The sequence below is a fragment of the Siphateles boraxobius genome, unplaced genomic scaffold, assembly GCF_051911475.1.
Source record: "Siphateles boraxobius isolate OS27281-9 unplaced genomic scaffold, OSU_SipBor_1 46, whole genome shotgun sequence".
Taxonomy (NCBI): domain Eukaryota; kingdom Metazoa; phylum Chordata; class Actinopteri; order Cypriniformes; family Leuciscidae; genus Siphateles; species Siphateles boraxobius.
Genome location: NW_027509097.1, coordinates 9,735,908 through 9,754,745, shown reverse-complemented (window position 1 = coordinate 9,754,745; position 18,838 = coordinate 9,735,908). Strand labels below are relative to the sequence as shown.

The window sequence follows — 18,838 nt, the reverse complement described above, 5'->3', positions numbered from 1 at the left end:
TGAATGTTCTCTGAACATTCTGAAACAATTAAGTGACATTTAAAAATGTTAGAACGTCTAACTAAATTGTTTCTGGGGAAAAACGTTACATGAACGATGTAATTTTTGTGCTAACGTTTTGAGAACGGTATCTACTGGAATAATGTTTGTTTTAACTTAAATTAACAGTTAGGCTACATTTAGCATAAACTCATTAACAATTTCTTTTTCAGGAAGACTTATTTTGGAATTCGTAGCCTACATACGATGCCATCAGCAGTGTTACAGCAGTTACAACTATATATATATATATATCTATTTTATATCTAATATATTATTATTTTTAAAGAAGCGATTTATTTAGCAGGGAAAGGACTGTTACGCTAAATGTTTTTGACTCACTAAAAATAATTGACTCAGCGTAATTCGTTTTGGGAATCTGATGCACTGACTGGTGGTCAAGCAGCCTATGCTTTTGATTCACTAAAATAACAGGAGTCTTTCCATGTTCAAAAATGCCAGGAACCGGCTCTAGGTCGCAACTCGAGCTGAATATTTCGCGCGCTCTGTAAACGCGAATGAACAACAAACGGAACGTCGTTAACAAATGAAATATTTTCTCAATAATTGTTCTCTAATAAACTCCTACTAAAAGTTGTCGGCTCTCAGCCCTGATTTTAATTCCCACGGATGCACTGAAGGCGGTCTACATAGGCAGCCCACGGGCTTCTGGAGACACAGCCACGAATCTCAGTAGACTAGCCTACAGTACATAGGAAATGACTCATAGAGGAGTTGAACCCAACGCGTGGGTGTGGGCGCTATTAAAACAAGACTGAAAGTTTGGGGTGGTTCATTCACACGCGCTGCTCTTGCTATGCTAGAACCCCATTTGTGGCTTTTAATCTTTTGAAATCGCTGTGGGATTTCAATATAGAGCTCAATGGATTCCAGTGCGCTACGTTGCATCTATTGGATTACTCTATTGGTCGCCACGCTTATTAATGGAATAGACGCGGATAAAAGTAAGAATATTCATATTTACTTGCTTAATATCTTTATGTTACAAAATATAGGCTAGCCTAGCATATGTATGACGAGATTTATGGATTTTCTGTGGCCGAAGAAAATTCCAAACTTCTGTCTCATTTGTCCTCTTGCTATGAACATGGGAAGACGTGGAGTCAGTGGAGTTAATGACGAAGAACTGCCTCGTTCGTAATAGCTTCCTTTACCAGTTGCAATTCTCACCGGTTCCGCATTCCAATGCTCTTATTTCACTCCTACCCACTCCATGGGTTGTATTTTACCCAGCTGAGAACAGTGTAACACAAGAGGCTTCAGCTTTCCATGAGGAACATGAGGCTTGTGGTGTGTTTGTTACTCTGGCATGTGTATGTTACTGCTGGAACAGTTATAATTGTAAAAAAAAGTGCATTGTCTGCTGTGGGAAAGTATTAGGCAATTCATTGGAAAATGGCCACATACCCTTGTTATATTCATTGGCTTTAGTTAAGCAGTAATGAATGCAGTCAGTAAACTGTTTCATGTCACGTCACAGTTACATTATAATGAAACAATCAGATGTAAAGTCTTATGGATTTAATAATGCACATCAAAACATGATTGCTTAGATCATCAATATACTGTAGTAGTTCTCTACAGGGGGGACTGAGGCCCAATAGGGGGCCTCAGTAAACTTTTAAGGTGCCCTCAAGATATCATCATAATTATTTAACAAATAAAATACGAATTATATGAATACATTGAGGAATGTACACATTGCTCAGCTCACCACCAGTATACAAACTTAAACATGTGTCTGTTTTGTTTTCTATTTCATCCCCTCAAATAATATTTTATTTAAAATGGGATTGGCTGGAGCAGTGTGTATGAGTAAAGCCTATACTTATACAGATATGTAATCTTCAAGAACAGAAAAGAACAAGCACCTCTAATTTCAGCAGAAGAACAAGAGGAAGAACCCTAGCCTGGGGGCCTACAAATATTAACTTTGATAATGGGGGTCCTTGGATTACAAAGGCTAAGAGCTAAAGACATTGTGATCTGAAATTCAAGTTCATTTTTACTGATCATTTAGCTTGCTATGCTAAAACATTCAAGGCTTTGGACATATTATTCTATTTCTCATGTGTGCAGTTTTGATAGCAGGACCATGATTTCAGTATGCCTCTATATATCCAGTCTATCTTTTATGAGCAGCCCACATTCTCAACCTCAACCATCAGATAAGAATGCACGCTGTTTTTTTTTTAAAACTATACGCAAATGTGCTTGTATGACATATTCATAGTGTACTTGAAACACTTGAGTCAAGCATCCTTAAAAGTCTCCAGTCAATGTCAATTTATAAATCAGTGTGAGCAGTGCACGTTGTTCTGGTATGTCCCACGACACCTCAAGAAAAGATTTGACATTCAGTAGGCTATGCAGTTTCATTCATTTTAATTTGGTTGCTCATGCCAATCATTTACATTTGATGGCATGTAATCAATGGCTACACTTCACAAGGATTAGACATGAAGACGTCCTCTAAGAAAGGTTTTCATTAGAATCTTCAGTCACGTCACATAGTACTGCAACAGGTGATATTAGCTTGCAGATGTTTTTCATCTAGACCGCAGCTTTGAGTTTTTCGTCAAAGGCTTTCTGTGGTACCTGCCTTACCGCATTTCCCTTATGTACCTCCCCTGATTGCAAGCATGTGCGCAAGACAAACTTCAACTCTGACTGACGACACATCAACCCATTAATTCTCTTAAAGTCACTTTTCCATGTCCTCAGTTCTCGCAGCGGGACACTTTGCATGCACTCAGGGGCCACATCATAGTCTGGCCGCCAGCTTAGACTTGCTTACGCACACAGAGCATGAGTAATATCGTTTCCCTGCGAGTGCACCACCACATCACTTCAACGGAATTTCCCATCTCATTTCATATGAAAAAGAGGCAGATCGAAGAAAGCTCTTGGATCTTATTCAGTCGTAAAACATCATATTGTAACCATGTGCAAAACCCCGAACACACCCCAAGTTATCTGGAATCCTGTGCAGAGAAGTTGTTTTTGACAGTTTCAATGTAATGTGGTACTATACCTGACACCTTTTTGTGTGCGCTTCTTCTTTGTTCATTTTTGTCAGGTTCAGCCCCCTGTGAGAAATCTGAATTCTGGAATAAAGATGTTTCAGTGTGTGTACCTTGTTCTGAATGCAAACAGTACCCGAAAACTCCATCATGTGACACATGTGAGTATAATGTATTAAATTTTAAATTGTTAGCTATATGTATCGAATTATATCATGTACCAGATGAACGAACGACTTTTATCATAATTTATATTTGGTTGCATTATGATTTCTCTAATTCCTAATATGATCAAAGATTGCATATGAAACGGAATTTGGCTATTTAAAATAGGCTAACATTTTAATTAAATTCTGCTCAAGTGTTTCAAAGTTGGTAAGCTGGTTCAAGTTGGTAATATGGTCTGATCTCCTCATCGTAATTTGGCTATTTAAAATAACTCCACTCAAATGAATGAGATAACTTGAATAACGAGTAATTAATTTTGCTGAACAAGACTCAAAGAATCAGTAAAATGGTCCATCCTTCCCATCACGAATAAGTTTGAACACTCATGAGAATGCAATTTAAGTAGGCCTGCATGGTTTTGCAATAGGTCAGAGCTAACATAAAGAGAAAGAGTGGCCAGATTCTTTTTTGTATGATCTGAAGAGCTGGAAGACTTCCAGTAGCTAACATTGTTCTGTGTGTTTAAGGCCCACCCATAGAGCCTTTAGATTCCTGGAGGGTGGCAGCAATTACCAGTTTGTCTGTCCTGGCAGCCGTAATTGTTTTCGGAGCCTTGATCATAGGAGTTCTAGTACATCAATGCAGGTCAAGGAGGACCTTACGTGGTGAGATGATAACATTATATCCTCTTTTTAACAACAAAAACACTCTTTCAGAGCAGGACTCAGTACTTACCCAATTTTTTCTGTCCACAATTCAGAGCCGATTGAAGAGACAACAGGACCCCTCTATCCAGTATAGGTTCTTCAAGAGGTAATAGTGGAAAAATGCAACACATTTTAGTATGTTTTGAAATGCATTAAGGAAATTAATTTTCTAAATGTTTGCAGATCAAGGAACTCAAGCTGACAGCATATGAAAATGGACTGTTACTCCAGTGAATTAATGCTCCAGTTGGTGGAAAACTGGCTGGTACCTCAACCACAGAGTGTTCTGAGTAGCATCTGATTTGTCTAATTTATTACATTAGTAGGCTATGTCATGCATAGCAAATGGTTATGCACATAAGCTGCACTGAGACATTGTCGTTCACTGTGCCGAATGGGTTTGCAAACCTTAGGTGCTAAGTGACATCCTATGGACAGCATGATAGCATATTCTTTATTCCATTGTTGGAACCCTTAAAATGCTACACTGTTTTGCAGAATTTTTTTTGAGGCCATTGGTGTTGCACTTGTGGTGCGTTGCAGATGCATTTCCACTTGAATATCCATTATTAGCTAGATTTGTGAACATGATAAACACAAATAACCTTAACCTGTTTAATATAGTAGAATTAGTCAAAGATTATCCTTTTTACATCCCTAAACAGATTTAGTATGGCACATAGCCATTTGAATGTATTTGTAATAATCGTTTGTACAGTTTATCTATTTTTATAGTGTTGGAATACTAGTACGCACTGTATAGATGTAGCCCTTATAACAATGTTGACACCGACTGGCTCAGCACAGCAGCCTCTCAATGGAATTGATAAACATTCTGGAGCTGTGGGGACACTGAAGACACAGCAGTCGATTACCTGAAAGAGAAGAGTCGCCAGCTGACATTAACAGATTTTCTAAGAGCCGCAGGTGTCAGATTACATTTTCCTGCCTTTTATGCGCATAAGAGATTAGTTTAGAGCGATATTTACTTACTTGTATCTCAATACATTTAATCTCTAGTGTCTAATCAATTCATCTGAGTAAAACATTACTAAAGGATAAAATCACCAATTTTAGATGAATAGCTAGCAATGGGCATTAAGAAATGTATATATTTATATACAGTGGGTGCTAAGGAGAAAGTTACTTGTTTGAATGACTTCAAGCCCATTTAGCAAGAGTAAAGGGGTGAATCTCACCAAACCTGATAAGAGCATGAATATTTTGCTTAAAGAAACAATATGTTTTCTTTGCATTGTTACATTGTTTCCAGGAAAACTAAGCACATTTTACACCCCAATTCCCAAGAGGACGACATACCTCATTGAGAATCACTGCCATTTTTGTCAATGCCATGCATTTTACTTTGGGAGTAATCTTAAGTCTTGTCTGTGAAACCGGGGGCAAGAAACTAATCCAGAATCTTGCTTAACATAAACCTGTGAAGCATGCACAGCGCTGATACAGTCTTGAGTAAAGTTGGTTGTGTATACGCCTTTACTCCCCGATTCCCGATTACCCCAACAGACTGCAGAGGAAACTATGCATTTTAATGCAATAAAGATAACTAATGTATTTTATTTTGTTGACAATTTATTTTTCCTAAATGTGTTCTTGAAAGCATCTAATTTCTGTATTCACACTTTAAGAGAAAATACGAAAGCAAAGCAAACTCATTTCTCATTTGCATATTCTAAAATAATCAAGTCATGCTCTGCAACAGCAAGGGATTCAAGTGTTAAAATAAAGATAAGGGAAGGCAGAAAAAGAAGCCAAGATGCACTGTTATATTGTTTTTATTCAGTTCAAGAAAGTGAGGGTATCAACACCTACAAATAAACATCTGCTTATTAAGGTCCCTACTTGAGAAAGAAACATTGATCATGTGAACAAAAATAAATAATTTATATTTAAGATATATGCATCTGATTACAAGGAGTCTCAATTGTCAGTTTAAGTTCTAATGAAGCCATTAATACATACAGGTTCGCAACTCCTACTCTTAAATAATCAGTAAGCACTGATCTATAGGCTTAAAAGGAAACCATCTAACAAATAATTCTAATCCAAGTCGGGAGGAGATATGAAATGGCACATTGAAATTCAATCTGGCATTAAAGACAGACATAGAAGCCTTGATACCAGAAGCATCAAGCTAAATGTATTTTCTTACATTGCGTCTAGTAAAGTTGCAAGACCTGAGCATTAAAAAAAAAAAAAAAACTGTTGCAAAACGGTAAGTCTGTGAATTCCTGCCCTAATTGAGCCCGACCGATCATGGATTTTTTGGGTTTATTGTTTTTTTATTGTGCTCCAATATCTGAAGAATATACTTCAACTTCATAAAACATTTAGTATAAAAGTATGCACTAAGAAAACTGAAATATTTATGTTGTTCTTTCAAATACACTGCTGTGAATGCTTTTAAAGAGGTAAAGAGGTATTTCTTAAGTGTTTACAACCATCATCTAAAATACCTACGTACTCAACCAATCTAGCATTTATCACACATTTAATACCATGCATAATGTGTACCACATTTAACAGTAATAAAGACAAGAAATATGCTTAAGGTATAAATGGTTATTTTTTAAATAAATAAATATCTTTTAGATTTTCTACAGGACAGGCCTTAGGGTAGGTTGCTGTTTAACAGCTTTACCAGTGTCATCCATTGTGAAACTGCAGGAACATCATGTGTACAGTGGTCTTAATGAGAAGATGAAGTGATAATAACAAATGAGCAGTACGATAACCTGGAAAAACGGAAGCACTTAATACAAACATAATGAGAAGGATAGCACGTATCCTTTTACCCAAATAACACCCTTCTTTCTTTTTTTTTTTAAACAGAACACCGTACTCTGTCCCCCCTCCGATTATGCCCACTAATCGGTCGGACTCTTGAAGGCAGCACTGGGTAAGAGTTTGGACAGAAATACTCATCCAAGCTCTCAGTCTGAGATCTATCATAGTACCATACAATGTGTGCACTGCGTGGGAACACAAAACAAATGAAATAAAATAAAAAAAATCTAAAATGGTCTCTGACAGGCACTGTCACTTATTCTAAAATGTCTACAGTATTACTGTCCCTACCAGAGGTAGTATCTTATCAATGCCAGCTTTAAGTGTCCTTTGAAGAACTATATTTAAAAACACAACAGTAAAGGAGGCAAGCCTCGCCGAGATTAGCATCTGTGTGCGACACCATCTGGACAAGCACAGCAAAAAACCTGATGTTGTACGATTGTTGGCATTAGGCCTTGGGTGGAGAAAGTCTTCCTCTTGTAATAGAATATTGTTTTGAAATCTTCCCTAGGGGTGACAAGACTGAAGTGAGGCCTCAGAGGAAAGGGTCCACACCCAGTCCTATTAATGCATTATCATCCATATTGAAGGAGGACTCGTAGGTTTGTTGGGTATTCTGATGCATCTTCTGATGGTGGCGGAGGTTAGACTTGCTAGAGAAACGTTTGTCGCATAGGAGGCAAGAGAAGGGCTTCTCTTTGGTGTGGATGCGCCTGTGGCAGATAAGCTGGGTGGAGACCCGGAAGGCTTTGCCACACTCCAGGCACTGATAGCGTTTGGGTTCTGTGTGAATGCGCCGATGATTCTTCAGTGCCATGAGATTGGTGAACTCCTTCTGACAGACCGAGCAGAAGAAGGAGCCGGTCTTGTGGCTGTTCTTGTGGTTGAGCAGTGAACCAGCGTGGCGATAAGTGCGCCCACAGTGCTCACACACATGACTCTTCTCCTCCCTACCGTATTCCTCACTACTTTCCTGCTGGTCTTGCGGCTCAGGAAATCCATGTACTCGGCTGAAAGCTGAATCGATCTTAGGAAGGCTCTGAATTCCGATCTGCTGGTCCAGTGTAGAGTCCCAGTCTAAATCCTGCTGCATCTGCATACCTTGCTCATGGTGCGACTGCCCCTGTAAGCTGCCATGGAGCTCCTGGTGCTGCTGAAAACTAGCCAGGTTTGGGAAGTTCTGTTGACATATGTTGCAGTAATAGGGGAGTCCCTTACTATGCACCTCCATGTGGCTCTGCATGTGTGAAAACTCACAGAAGGTTTTCCCGCAATCTGGGCAGCAGTGGCGAGCCATTTGAGAGTGGCTCTTTAAATCCAGAGGATCTGTGAATGTTTTGAGGCAGAGAGTGCAGTGCAGGAGGTCAGCAGAATGAGTCTTCTTGTGGTTGAGAAGGGAACCGGCGTGTCTATAAGAGCGTCCGCATTGATCACATCTGTAACAAAGGACAATACTGGCATAAGATACAATGAAATTATGAAGGATTGAAAAGGATATGCGTTTAGATAACATTTAAGAATAAATCTGACTCACGTATAGCATTTGTCCACACCATCTTGATTTACAGTAGAGTTTGGATTTCCATTTCGATAACAGCGATGTCTCTTTAGCCCAGACTTTCCCTGGAACCTTTTACCACACGTTTGGCAGCTGTAATGAGTTGCTCCCCGTGCATGGATTTTTTGATGGTTGTACAGGATACTGGAGAGACGAAAAGCTTTACCACAAGTAGGACAGACATATTTTTTCTTCTGTGTGTGAATGCGTGTGTGGTTTCGTAAAGCCATGGGATTGGAAAAGGGCTTGGCACAGAAGGAGCAGGTAAAATGGCCTGTTTTGTGAGTGTTCTTATGGTTCAACAAACTACCGGCGTGACGGTAACTTCGACTGCAAATGTTACACTTGAATGGTCGTTCCTCTTTTCCTAGGGCCGTACGGACTACATTTCCTGGGGGGACAGAATCAGAGACAGTCTCTTTGCAACAGGTGTGTCCTTCAAGTAGTTCATTATCTGGAAATACAAGACGGCAATTCTTGCATTTTAAATCCTTTTTTTGTTTGTGGCCCCTGACCTTTCTTCTTGCAGCTGCATTCCTTTTAGTAGTTGAACAAGTGTGGTTGAGTAACTGTTTGTTTCCTCTGAAGGCCTTTCCACATTCTTGGCAACGGTATCTTTTGACGGCAAAGTGTATTCGTAAATGGTTCTTCATTGCTAGCTGGTTGGAGTAAGTGTTGTTGCACAAAGCGCAGTAATATTCACCTGTCTTGTGCGAGTTTTTGTGGTTGACCAAGCTTCCTGCATGCCGATAGCTTCGCCCACATTGATCACAGACAAAAGGCCGAGGGTCCTTGGGATCTCCTATCTGGCCCTTCTTTTCTTGGCTAGACTTGTCACTGTCAGAGGTCTGCCGTTGCTTATGGCGTCTGCTCATTCTCTTTCTGCCGAAATTAAGTGCCTGCATTCCACTCCCTGAGGCACTTCCACTCATCTGCATGAGTGTCTGAATTTGTTTGTTGAGCTCTTCAATCTTAGCCTTGTTTTCTTGATGTACCCTCTGGTGGTTCAATAGTTGTTTATAGATTTTGAATGCTTTCCCACATTCTGTGCAACTATGCCTGGTAGAGAAAGGGGGGGAAAAATCTGATAATGAAGAACTTGGCTATAAAAACAATACAGATGAAGTATGATGTTATACAATAACTTTTTGCAAAGCAATCAAACTCTGAAATTTTATATACTTACTTTTTAACATCGAAGTGTGTCCTCTGGTGATTCTTGAGGGCCAACAAATTATAAAAACGCTTTTGGCAAACAAAGCAGCGAAACACTCCAGTTTTGTGAGACTTCTTATGATTGAGCAAAGATCCAGCGTGTCTATATGAACGACCACATTGGTCACACTTATACTGTCGTTCTCCATCATGTGGACTCTCCTGTAAAAGTTCTTGTGTTTTTCTAAGTGTATTTCTAAGAAGCGGCTTCTCTGCACATTTCTCCCCCACTTGTCCATCTCGTTGTCCGGTGCACTTGTGGTTATTGAGGTGATAAAGATCGCTGCAGCTTATGCCACATTTCCCACAAATAATACCTTCCATTTCCACTTTTGGTTTGATCTCATTCTGGTGGTCTGTTACAAATTGATCTGGCGTATTACCTTCTATATTTCTATGCAAGAGCTGGTGGGCTTGTAGGTCCTGTTTCTTTGTAAAGCTCTCTCCACAAGTGCTGCAGATAATCAGACTGCATTCACTCTGCTGATTTTCACTCTGTTCATCTCTCTTGACCTCTAGAGAAGACACAGATGACGGGCCAGATGCTGAAGGTGCAGCATGGGTTTGAGTGTGACCTCGGAGATGGCTTCGTAGTGCACGCATGCTACTATAGTGATTCCCACAAACTGAGCACTGATACATCTCTCCATCATCCTCTTCTTCATCCTCTTCACACTCAGCTTGATCTTCACTGTCACTTATTTGTCCATGAATGTTGTCATGAAAGGTCTGCTGTCTAAAACTGCCATTGTGTTCCTCAAAACCAATATCCTCACCCGACTCTCCAAAGAAATGTTGATGCTTTGTGTTTTGAAAGTCCATGTGACTGGATGAGTCGTTCGTCATGGTCTGATACTGCTGAATCAGGAGGGGGCATGTGTGTGACTTGATTCCAGCAATATCAGTAAATGTCTTGCCACAGTCTGCACACATGTGCCTCTCCATGAGGTGTTCGTCCTGAGGTAGGTGCTCATCTGGGAAGGAATTGTCAAACTGCTCATGAAATTCAGTAGCATTTGTCTCGTCCACATACTCCTCGTCTGATTTATGCTGCACAGAGTCTACTAGGTCATGAGGAAGTCCGAATATTCCACTTACATCTTCCTCATGTGATGAAAAGCAGCCCTGTTGGTTCTCATGTGTTAAGGGTTCTGAGGAAAGCCAATCACCCTCAGAACTAGCAGGCAAAGATGTGGGTCTTCCCTTATGAATCCGAAGGTGGCTTCGCAGAGCCGCCAAATGTGGGTAGCTCTTGCGGCAGATGGAACACTGAAAGATCCCGGTTTGATGGGATCGTTTGTGATTTATAAGACTGCCTGCATGCCTGTAACTTTTGCCACAAATGTTGCACCTGAAGCGGCGACCAGAACCATCATCTTCTTCTACTTTGATGTTATCAGGACATTGTTTTGAATGATCAGGGTTGAGGTCCTCTGATGGTAGGGCCATAGGCTGTCCCTGAGCATGTACGGTGAATGAATTGTCATCCAAAGAGTTAGGTAGATACATATCATTTTCCATTGGCCCATCTGATTGGTCATAATCAACAACTTTATTGAGTAACTGAGGCAATGGTGGAGTGTCACTAGTGGGGGGATAAAGATTAGACTCTGGGGAATGAGTAACACTATCATTGTACGAGAAATTTTGCTCCTCTGACAAATTGGTAGGGAGCTCAAATGACACCGAAGAGGAGTTGTGCAACAGAATATGATTTTGAAACTCATCATCATTAGCAAAAGTAACCTGACAAAGGTGACAAAAATGTATATTAGCATCACCATTCTGTGGCATAACTTGCGGGGCAAGTTCTTGCTTGCAATCTGTGAGGGCAGTTTTAGAGTTCTGTGCACTGAGACGACCTCGGGTTTTACTATGGATTCGCTGGTGACTATTGAGGGCAGCAAGATTGTTGAACTGTTTAAAACAGATTGGACACTCAAATATTCCCATTAGGTGAGTTTTCTTATGATTTATGAGGCTGCCATGATGTCTGTATGTCTTGTCACATGAGTCACATTTAAACGGCCTGTCTCCAGCATCATCTTCAGCTGCTGTGTCACTTTCTGGGGTTGAGTTTGAAATGTGTTCAGACTCTGCATCATTACAAAGGCTGCTAATTGGAGCAATATTCAGCTTCATGTCTGGCTGCAAATCTGGCATAATATCAAAATCCACATCATCTAGATGCAGCAACTCATCATCTTTATAACCACTTTCAATATGACTTTTTGCAACATCATTCGTCATGACATGAGACTCTTTATTGCGATGGACCTTTTGATGGGTGACCAGCTGAGTTGCCAGACGAAAAGCCTTTCCGCATTCTGTGCAAGAATATTTCTTTCTAGATGTGTGGATGCGCAGGTGGCTTTTGAGAGCCAATGCATTGGAGAGCTTCCTGGAGCATATATGACACTGAAAAGACCCAACCTTGTGTGTTTTTCTGTGGTTAGCCAAGCTGCCAGCATGCCTGTAGCCTCGTCCACATTCCTCACATTTGAACTTGCGTTCCTCTTCTGACTGATGAAAAGTGTCTATATGCTCCAAACGACTGGGCATGCCTGGCTCTTGCATAGCCATAATGTTATAGTATAATGATAAAAAATGTCAATAAGAGCCAGCTTGAATGAATGTGAGGGACACACCTGTCCTAACTCTTATCAAAATGGCTTGTTCGGTGAGGCCTGAACGTGAAGGCAACATTCAAAAAATTAGCTGAGAATACATTCTGTTCCATTCCATTGAAAAAATTTCATTGGGAGGATGGTGCAAGTGCAGGCAGTGGATGAAATCTGTAACAGGAAAACCCAAACATTATTTACTATTAAGTTCACACAAGGCAGTGAAACAACAACAACAAAAATAAATAATGATAAAAAGCAAACATTAGGATTGCTTTCTCTAATTTGACAAAGCTCTGAGTTGACAACCAATGAGTCATTATATAAATTAAGTAGGCTAATTAAACAAAATAAAGTATTTTAACATTGCGTTACAATAAAACACTGCACTGATTTATAGGGGAAATTCATGCAAACATAAAAAATGATATTACACTCATGTTTCAAAAACAGTCTCAGTTGAAATTCAATTTAATTGTATGGACTAAAAATGCAATTAAATTAGCCTAAATGTTGACTAAAGCCATCATTCTGCCTGACACCTTTTTTATTTTATGCTGTTAGGAGAAAATCTTTCCTACAGGTTTGGAATGCCATGAGAGTGAGTAAATAGGACCCTATGATTTACGTGACGCAAAAAAAAAGATGAAATTGCGAAATCCAGTCATTAAACAGTAGTCAACATTTGAAATGAATCAAAGTTGTCCTAAGACAAGAACGCGTCGTTCAAAATTCATGTATAACTTTGATGAAAGGTTTTGATCCACTTCAAATGTTGACTACTGTATTTTACGGTGTAATGTCAAGCACCTTGGCAAATTGAAATAATTATCAACTGAATTAATAAAACAGAAGTAGGCCTGTAGAATTTAAGTCAAACCATGTAGTAACTACGACTAGTACAGGGCTCATAAACACAGTCATACAGAGTTTAGGTCCAGACCCTAACAAACTCACCTTCCTGTCACTTTCTAGTAATCCTAAAGGCCTTGATTAGCTTGAAGTGCTTAATTAGGGTTAGAGCTAAACTCTGCAGGACAATGACCCTCCAGGACAAGAGTAGAAGAGTCCTTGGCTTGAGCCCTTGTGTTTGTGATTAAACCACAAAGAGACAGCAGTTTAAATATAAAGTGTGAATGATATGTGCCACTTCATCTACACATACTCAAAAGAAATTGGGACAGAATTTGATTTCCACAGTTGTTGATAATACATTTGTATTACATAATGAAAACACAGAGTCCAGAAAAAAATAATCTAAAATTGAATTTTTGAACATAAGACAGATTTCATAGGCCCCTATTACTGTTAAAACTTTTAATTAATTATTAATTTGTTAAAGTTTTAAATGGAAAACAATTAAACAACAGAATTTGGGACAAAATAAAATGCATTTCAAAGGGCTCTCAAAGAAGTGTCCATTAAGCATAAAACAGGCAAAAACATCTGATTTTTTTTATACAAGCAACAATTAAACCAACTTGAGGTGTTATATAAAATCAAAGTACATGGAGGGGTTTCTATATCCATAAATCCCATTTACCATCCATCCGTTAACGTTAGTTGGTCCGAGTTCTAGTTTTTAATTTAATATTAAGTCTAATTTTAGAATATAACATCGTTCCACAAAAAAAACGCGGTATATCTGTCGGGATCCGACAGCATGAAGGATCAACTGACTGACGGGCTCCAGCAGTTAGTTAGATGACAGGCAGTCTCACACAATGGAGCTCTATTGACACACTAAACACTTCTCCAGTGCATTAGCTTAACAGCTAGCCACGCAAGCACAATCTCGACAGTGAATTAATCAATCGTTGTAATAGTCCTCTAGTAGTTGTCTGATTTAATATAGGAGACAAAACGCTGAGATAAGCGTTATAAAATATATTTTTGGGAGAGGCAGTAGCATCCCATACCACTGCGAGCTTGTTAGCAATTGGCGGCTAGAAACTGCGGCTAAATCTAGCCAACGATACAGTAAAAAAATAACGTTAGGAATAACTTATACATACTGAACCTTGAGGTCTCCCTATGTGGTGTTGGTGCGTGTAATGTTGGCACTCCGTCCACTTTATTTTAGTTTCAGGACGGGCGTGTTCGTCCCCCCTTTTCTAACAATTGTCTTTTCCCCATCCCACTCTCGACTCACTTCCTGCTTTTGTTGCTAGGGAACAGGAAATGTGCATCAGTGAAAAGTTCCGTACGTTTTCCTATCAAGACCTGTTTTCTTTTAACATACGTTTTTAAACAGTAAAACGTTGCTTATTATATCATATTATTTCTACCCCCTCCGCCACTTCTAAAATTTGTTCAACCATTAACATGAGTCTTTTGTTCATTATTTAATGCTGCCATTAATGTTAATGACAGCTTGCATTGTAAAAATGTTCGGTTCGGCTGTATTTGGCAACTCTTACAATAAAGTTATTGCATTTTTTTTGAAAAAGCAGTTACACATTATAACCACACCATTTTTTATCCCATTCACATTTTGTTATGTAACTTTATGCACAAAACAAATGAGCATCCATATTGAAGGGAGCATGCATAATTTCCCCTCCCACAGGTTTTTTCTCTCCACCCCATTCTATCCCACTTACCATGCACTGTAGTCAGAAGAAACTCTTCAGCAAGAATACCAAAAGAGCAGAGCCAGAGATTTATGAATGCGTTTTAATAAAATAAAATAAAAAATCAGTTAATGTTGTAGACATTCCCCAGGTGGAGAGTGAGGAAGTCATGAATGCCAACATCTCCGCGTTCGCAGGATAATTTCGTCGTGGTCCTAAAGCCGCCGATCTTCTCCTGAGATTGAACGATTTGCAATTCATTGTCAAAAATACAACCGCCTCTCCTGCTAGCACAAAAGGTACGTAACGTAAGCCACATTTTTTTTTAGAAATACTGACGATATATAAACGGACACGTATTCTTAAAAATGCAGCGATTATGATGAAGTGACAGAAAGCATCCGACTGCGAATTGCTTCGCATCTTCAGCGGTCCTAAAGCCAGCCATTTTGTGTTATAGTGCATGCTGAAATAGTAGTTGTATGCGTTAAAGGCATGATTATAAGCTCTTTGAATTGCCGCTGAATTGCATTTACTCTGCTTTAATTTGGTAAGGGTTGTTATGTTTACTTTTGGTTAATATAGAAATTTAATTCAGTTTTGTACATTAGCAGCCCAGATGGCAACTTCCTTTGAGAACGAGCGTCTTTCCTATTTGTCCCTGAGGTCCTAATGCCGGCCATTTTGTGCTGTCTTCCCCATCCTTTATTTACCTTGGTAACTTCTGCCAAAAGGCTACATATAGTTTTACAATAAATATGTTAACTTGTCATTCGCCATCATTGTCATAAAACATTTAAGAAAAATCACAGGGGATAATGTATTTTTAAAACAAAATTTGCAGTATGTGTAGTGGCCATGGTATTTGGAAAGAACTGATTACCATAGTAAAATTATGTAATACATTATTTAACTTCAACTACAAATCACTATTTTAGGTCAATTGTCAAGCGCAATGGTCAAGTTTAAAAGTAAAAAGAGTAGCATATTATTGTTAATTTTAATTTATTTATTTTTGCATATTGTTTGTTATTGTTTATAGAATTATTGTTCATTAAAAGGAAATAATAAAAAAGATGGGAAAAATGTAACCACAAAGAATATACGTTACAATAAATAAAATCATCTGTCAAATGCAAATTTGAACTCTAAACTCTCAATTAAAATATAAATTCAAGGCACTAATTTGTGTATTTTGTTGTTCTCCCCAGCATTGTCAGGATGGCTTCACCCCAACCAGGTAGCCCACCAACTGCAGAGCAGTATACACCACCTCCTTCTGAATCCGAGCCCAACAAAGAACAAGACAACATATCAGAACAGCCTACAAGAAGAAGAGGCAAAGGAAGACTGCCAAAAACTCTGCACACTTTTAAATGCTCGACCTGTCAGGAGGTCTTTACCAGCCCTTCAGCTTTACAGAACCACAAGCTGTCAGTACATGGTAAAGACAAACAGCAGCAGTACACCTGTGGTAAGTGCACTAAGACGTTCTCCAGCCGAGCACAGCTTTCCAAGCATCAGCGCTCCCACTCTGTTCAGCGTCCGTTCCAGTGCCCACAGTGCCATAAGGCTTATAAGACTCACTCAGAGTTGCGCAACCACAGCCGTTCACACACAGGGGAGAAACCATTTGTTTGTTTTGACTGTGGCAAAGCATTTATGCAGGCCATTTGCCTGCGTATCCACATGACGCAACACAGCGGCGAGAGGCCCCACTCCTGCCCCCATTGCTCTAAGAGTTATCCCACATTATCGAAACTCAAAGTGCATCAACGGTCACACACCGGGGAGAAGCCTTACTTTTGTTCCGAGTGTGGGAAGAGTTTTGCCGACCCTTCAGTGTACCGCAAGCATCGGCGTAATCACCAAGGCCACCGGCCATATATTTGCGGCGAGTGTGGTAAATCGTACACAGAGCTGAAGGACTTGAAGAACCATCAGCGCTCGCACACGGGCGAGAAGCCTTACCTGTGCTCTGACTGCGGCAAAGCCTTCTCCCGGTCGTCCTCTTTGGCATGCCACTTGCGAATTCACTCCAAGAGCAAGCCGTATCAGTGTGAGCAGTGCGGCAAAGGTTTTACTCAGCTGTCTTCGTACCAGTCCCACCTTCGTACCCACTCTGGCGAAAAACCCTTCTTGTGTCCACAGTGCGGCAAGATGTTCTCAGATCCCTCTAGTTTCCGCCGACACCAACGGGCGCATCAAGGATTCAAGCCGTACCCTTGTGATAAGTGCACTAAGAAGTTTCGGCAGCCAGCAGACCTTGCGGTGCATCAGCGTGTGCACTCCGGTCAGCGCCCCTACAAATGCCAACGTTGTGATAAAGCTTTCGTCGCTTCTTGGGACCTTCGTCGCCACATGCTAGTGCACTCCGGGCTGCGGCCTTTCTCTTGCACTGAGTGTGGCAAGTCGTTTACGGAGCGCTCCAGTCTGAACAAACACAGAAGGGTACATTCAGGGGAGCGTCCTTACAAATGCCAGCTGTGCTTCAAGTCATTTGTTGTGTCATCAAGTTTGCGCAAGCATGAGAGGACACACTTATCCGAGAGGCCGTTACAGGTCCAGGCCACTCCTGAATCGGCTCAAATGTTTCCCACCACCCTTCCTCAGTTCTCCTGCTCACACTGCGATATGATATTCGGGACTTGGGAGGAAGTACAGGCCCATACCAGCCTTCACACTATCTCTCCACCGTCTGATTCTACAGTTTCGGCTTTACCTAACGGCCCTTATGTTTGTGTGACCTGCCAGGCAGAGTTTGCTCAGCTGGCTGATATGCAGGCACATGAGAAACTGCACCCCAAGCCACGACCCCACGTTTGTGACCAGTGCGGTAAGGGTTTTCTGAACAAAGCCGGGCTACGCAAACACCAGCGCATCCACTCAACCAGTCGGCCACATTGTTGCGCTGTTTGCGGAAAGGCTTTTCTTTTTGCCGCCTACCTACGCAAACACTTACGTACCCATCGTGACACAGACTCGTCATCTTCCCTGCCTCAGACAGACATAGCGCAGAGCCAACCCCTGCCATCCCCACCAAGTGCTGCGTCACCGTCGGAATCTGAGCCCACCGCTATTTCCCTGACTGTTCCAGTGACTGTGCCGGTGTCTGCCTTTCAGACAATGCCAGACCATGTATATATAGACAAGGAAGAGGGGCTCTAAACTTATTGCTGACTGTGTCGGCTGCTTTGGACACCTGAACAATGTGTTGGTACTGCTGTTCTATAATAACACAACAAAGAGAATCTTGCAAAAAGCCTAAACACCAATACAATTTCATTTTTAAATAAGATTAAATGTATTAATAGTCAAAAAATAATGCCTTTAATTTGCCTTGATATTGTAGGAAAATGTATTTATCTTTAGATTTGTGCCAAGATTGCTGAAAGGATTTATTTTTTATTTTTTAAGGTATGTCTGAATCAAAGTATCAGTTCATGTTGCTCTTCAGTATCATAATCGCATATTTAATCTGATCTGATGTTTATACACTTGAAATCAGTGTAATATTTGAATGGTAATTTTAATCACAAGACCAATGACTTTAAATCAATAAATTTTTCTCCATAAACTGACCATTAAAGTTTATAAAGCCTATTATTTTATTGATCTTAAGTTTGAACAGCTTGTATTGTTTGAATAAGCCAGTGTATGTGGTGGTAAATGATGTATTATTATTTCTTCTTGGACATGCTATAATGCTCTGGTATACAGTAAAACAACAATATCGCGGCTTGCCTCTTGTTTTTCTTTATCTCTACCCCCAATCTCATAAGCTAAATTATACTTCATGGATTTTTGACAGATTGGTTTATTTTGATATTTATGATATTTAAAAATGGTTTCATTTACAATACCCAGTCACAAGTTTGGACACATTTGACTAAAGTTTTGATTTTATTATTTTATATCATTATTTTAATTTTCTAATTTATTTATTGTAATTACTTTTTATGATTAATTAAATGAATGAGTAGGCATGGACAATGAAAGATAGCAGCCAACAATTTCAATAGTTTAGATGACTTATATACATTTTGGGGGAAACAGTAATTAAATTAGTATTATAAACAAAATGGTATGCATGTCAAAA

At 39.9% G+C, this 18,838-nt stretch overlaps 2 protein-coding genes across 3 annotated transcripts; one reads left to right on the top strand and one right to left on the bottom strand.

Moving 5' to 3' along the window:
• Positions 1–5,738: 5,738 nt before the first annotated feature.
• On the bottom strand, positions 5,739–14,333 carry znf646 (zinc finger protein 646). Of its 2 annotated transcripts, none has more exons than XM_077200691.1 (4): positions 14,182–14,333; positions 9,514–12,337; positions 8,304–9,386; positions 5,739–8,205 (listed from the first exon to the last, which is right to left on the bottom strand). In XM_077200691.1, exons 2-4 carry the CDS (start codon positions 12,123–12,125, stop codon positions 7,305–7,307), a joined length of 4,596 nt encoding a protein of 1,531 aa, XP_077056806.1. In that variant the 5' UTR covers positions 12,126–12,337; positions 14,182–14,333; the 3' UTR covers positions 5,739–7,304. The 2 variants fall into 2 exon arrangements, with proteins under 2 accessions (XP_077056806.1, XP_077056807.1); XM_077200692.1 differs by having other exon boundaries at positions 14,187–14,316.
• A 400-nt stretch (positions 14,334–14,733) lies between these two features.
• znf668 (zinc finger protein 668) lies at positions 14,734–18,477 on the top strand. The gene is made up of 2 exons (XM_077200693.1): positions 14,734–15,038; positions 15,951–18,477. Exon 2 carries the CDS (start codon positions 15,961–15,963, stop codon positions 17,905–17,907), a length of 1,947 nt encoding a protein of 648 aa, XP_077056808.1. The 5' UTR covers positions 14,734–15,038; positions 15,951–15,960; the 3' UTR covers positions 17,908–18,477.
• Positions 18,478–18,838: the final 361 nt, after the last annotated feature.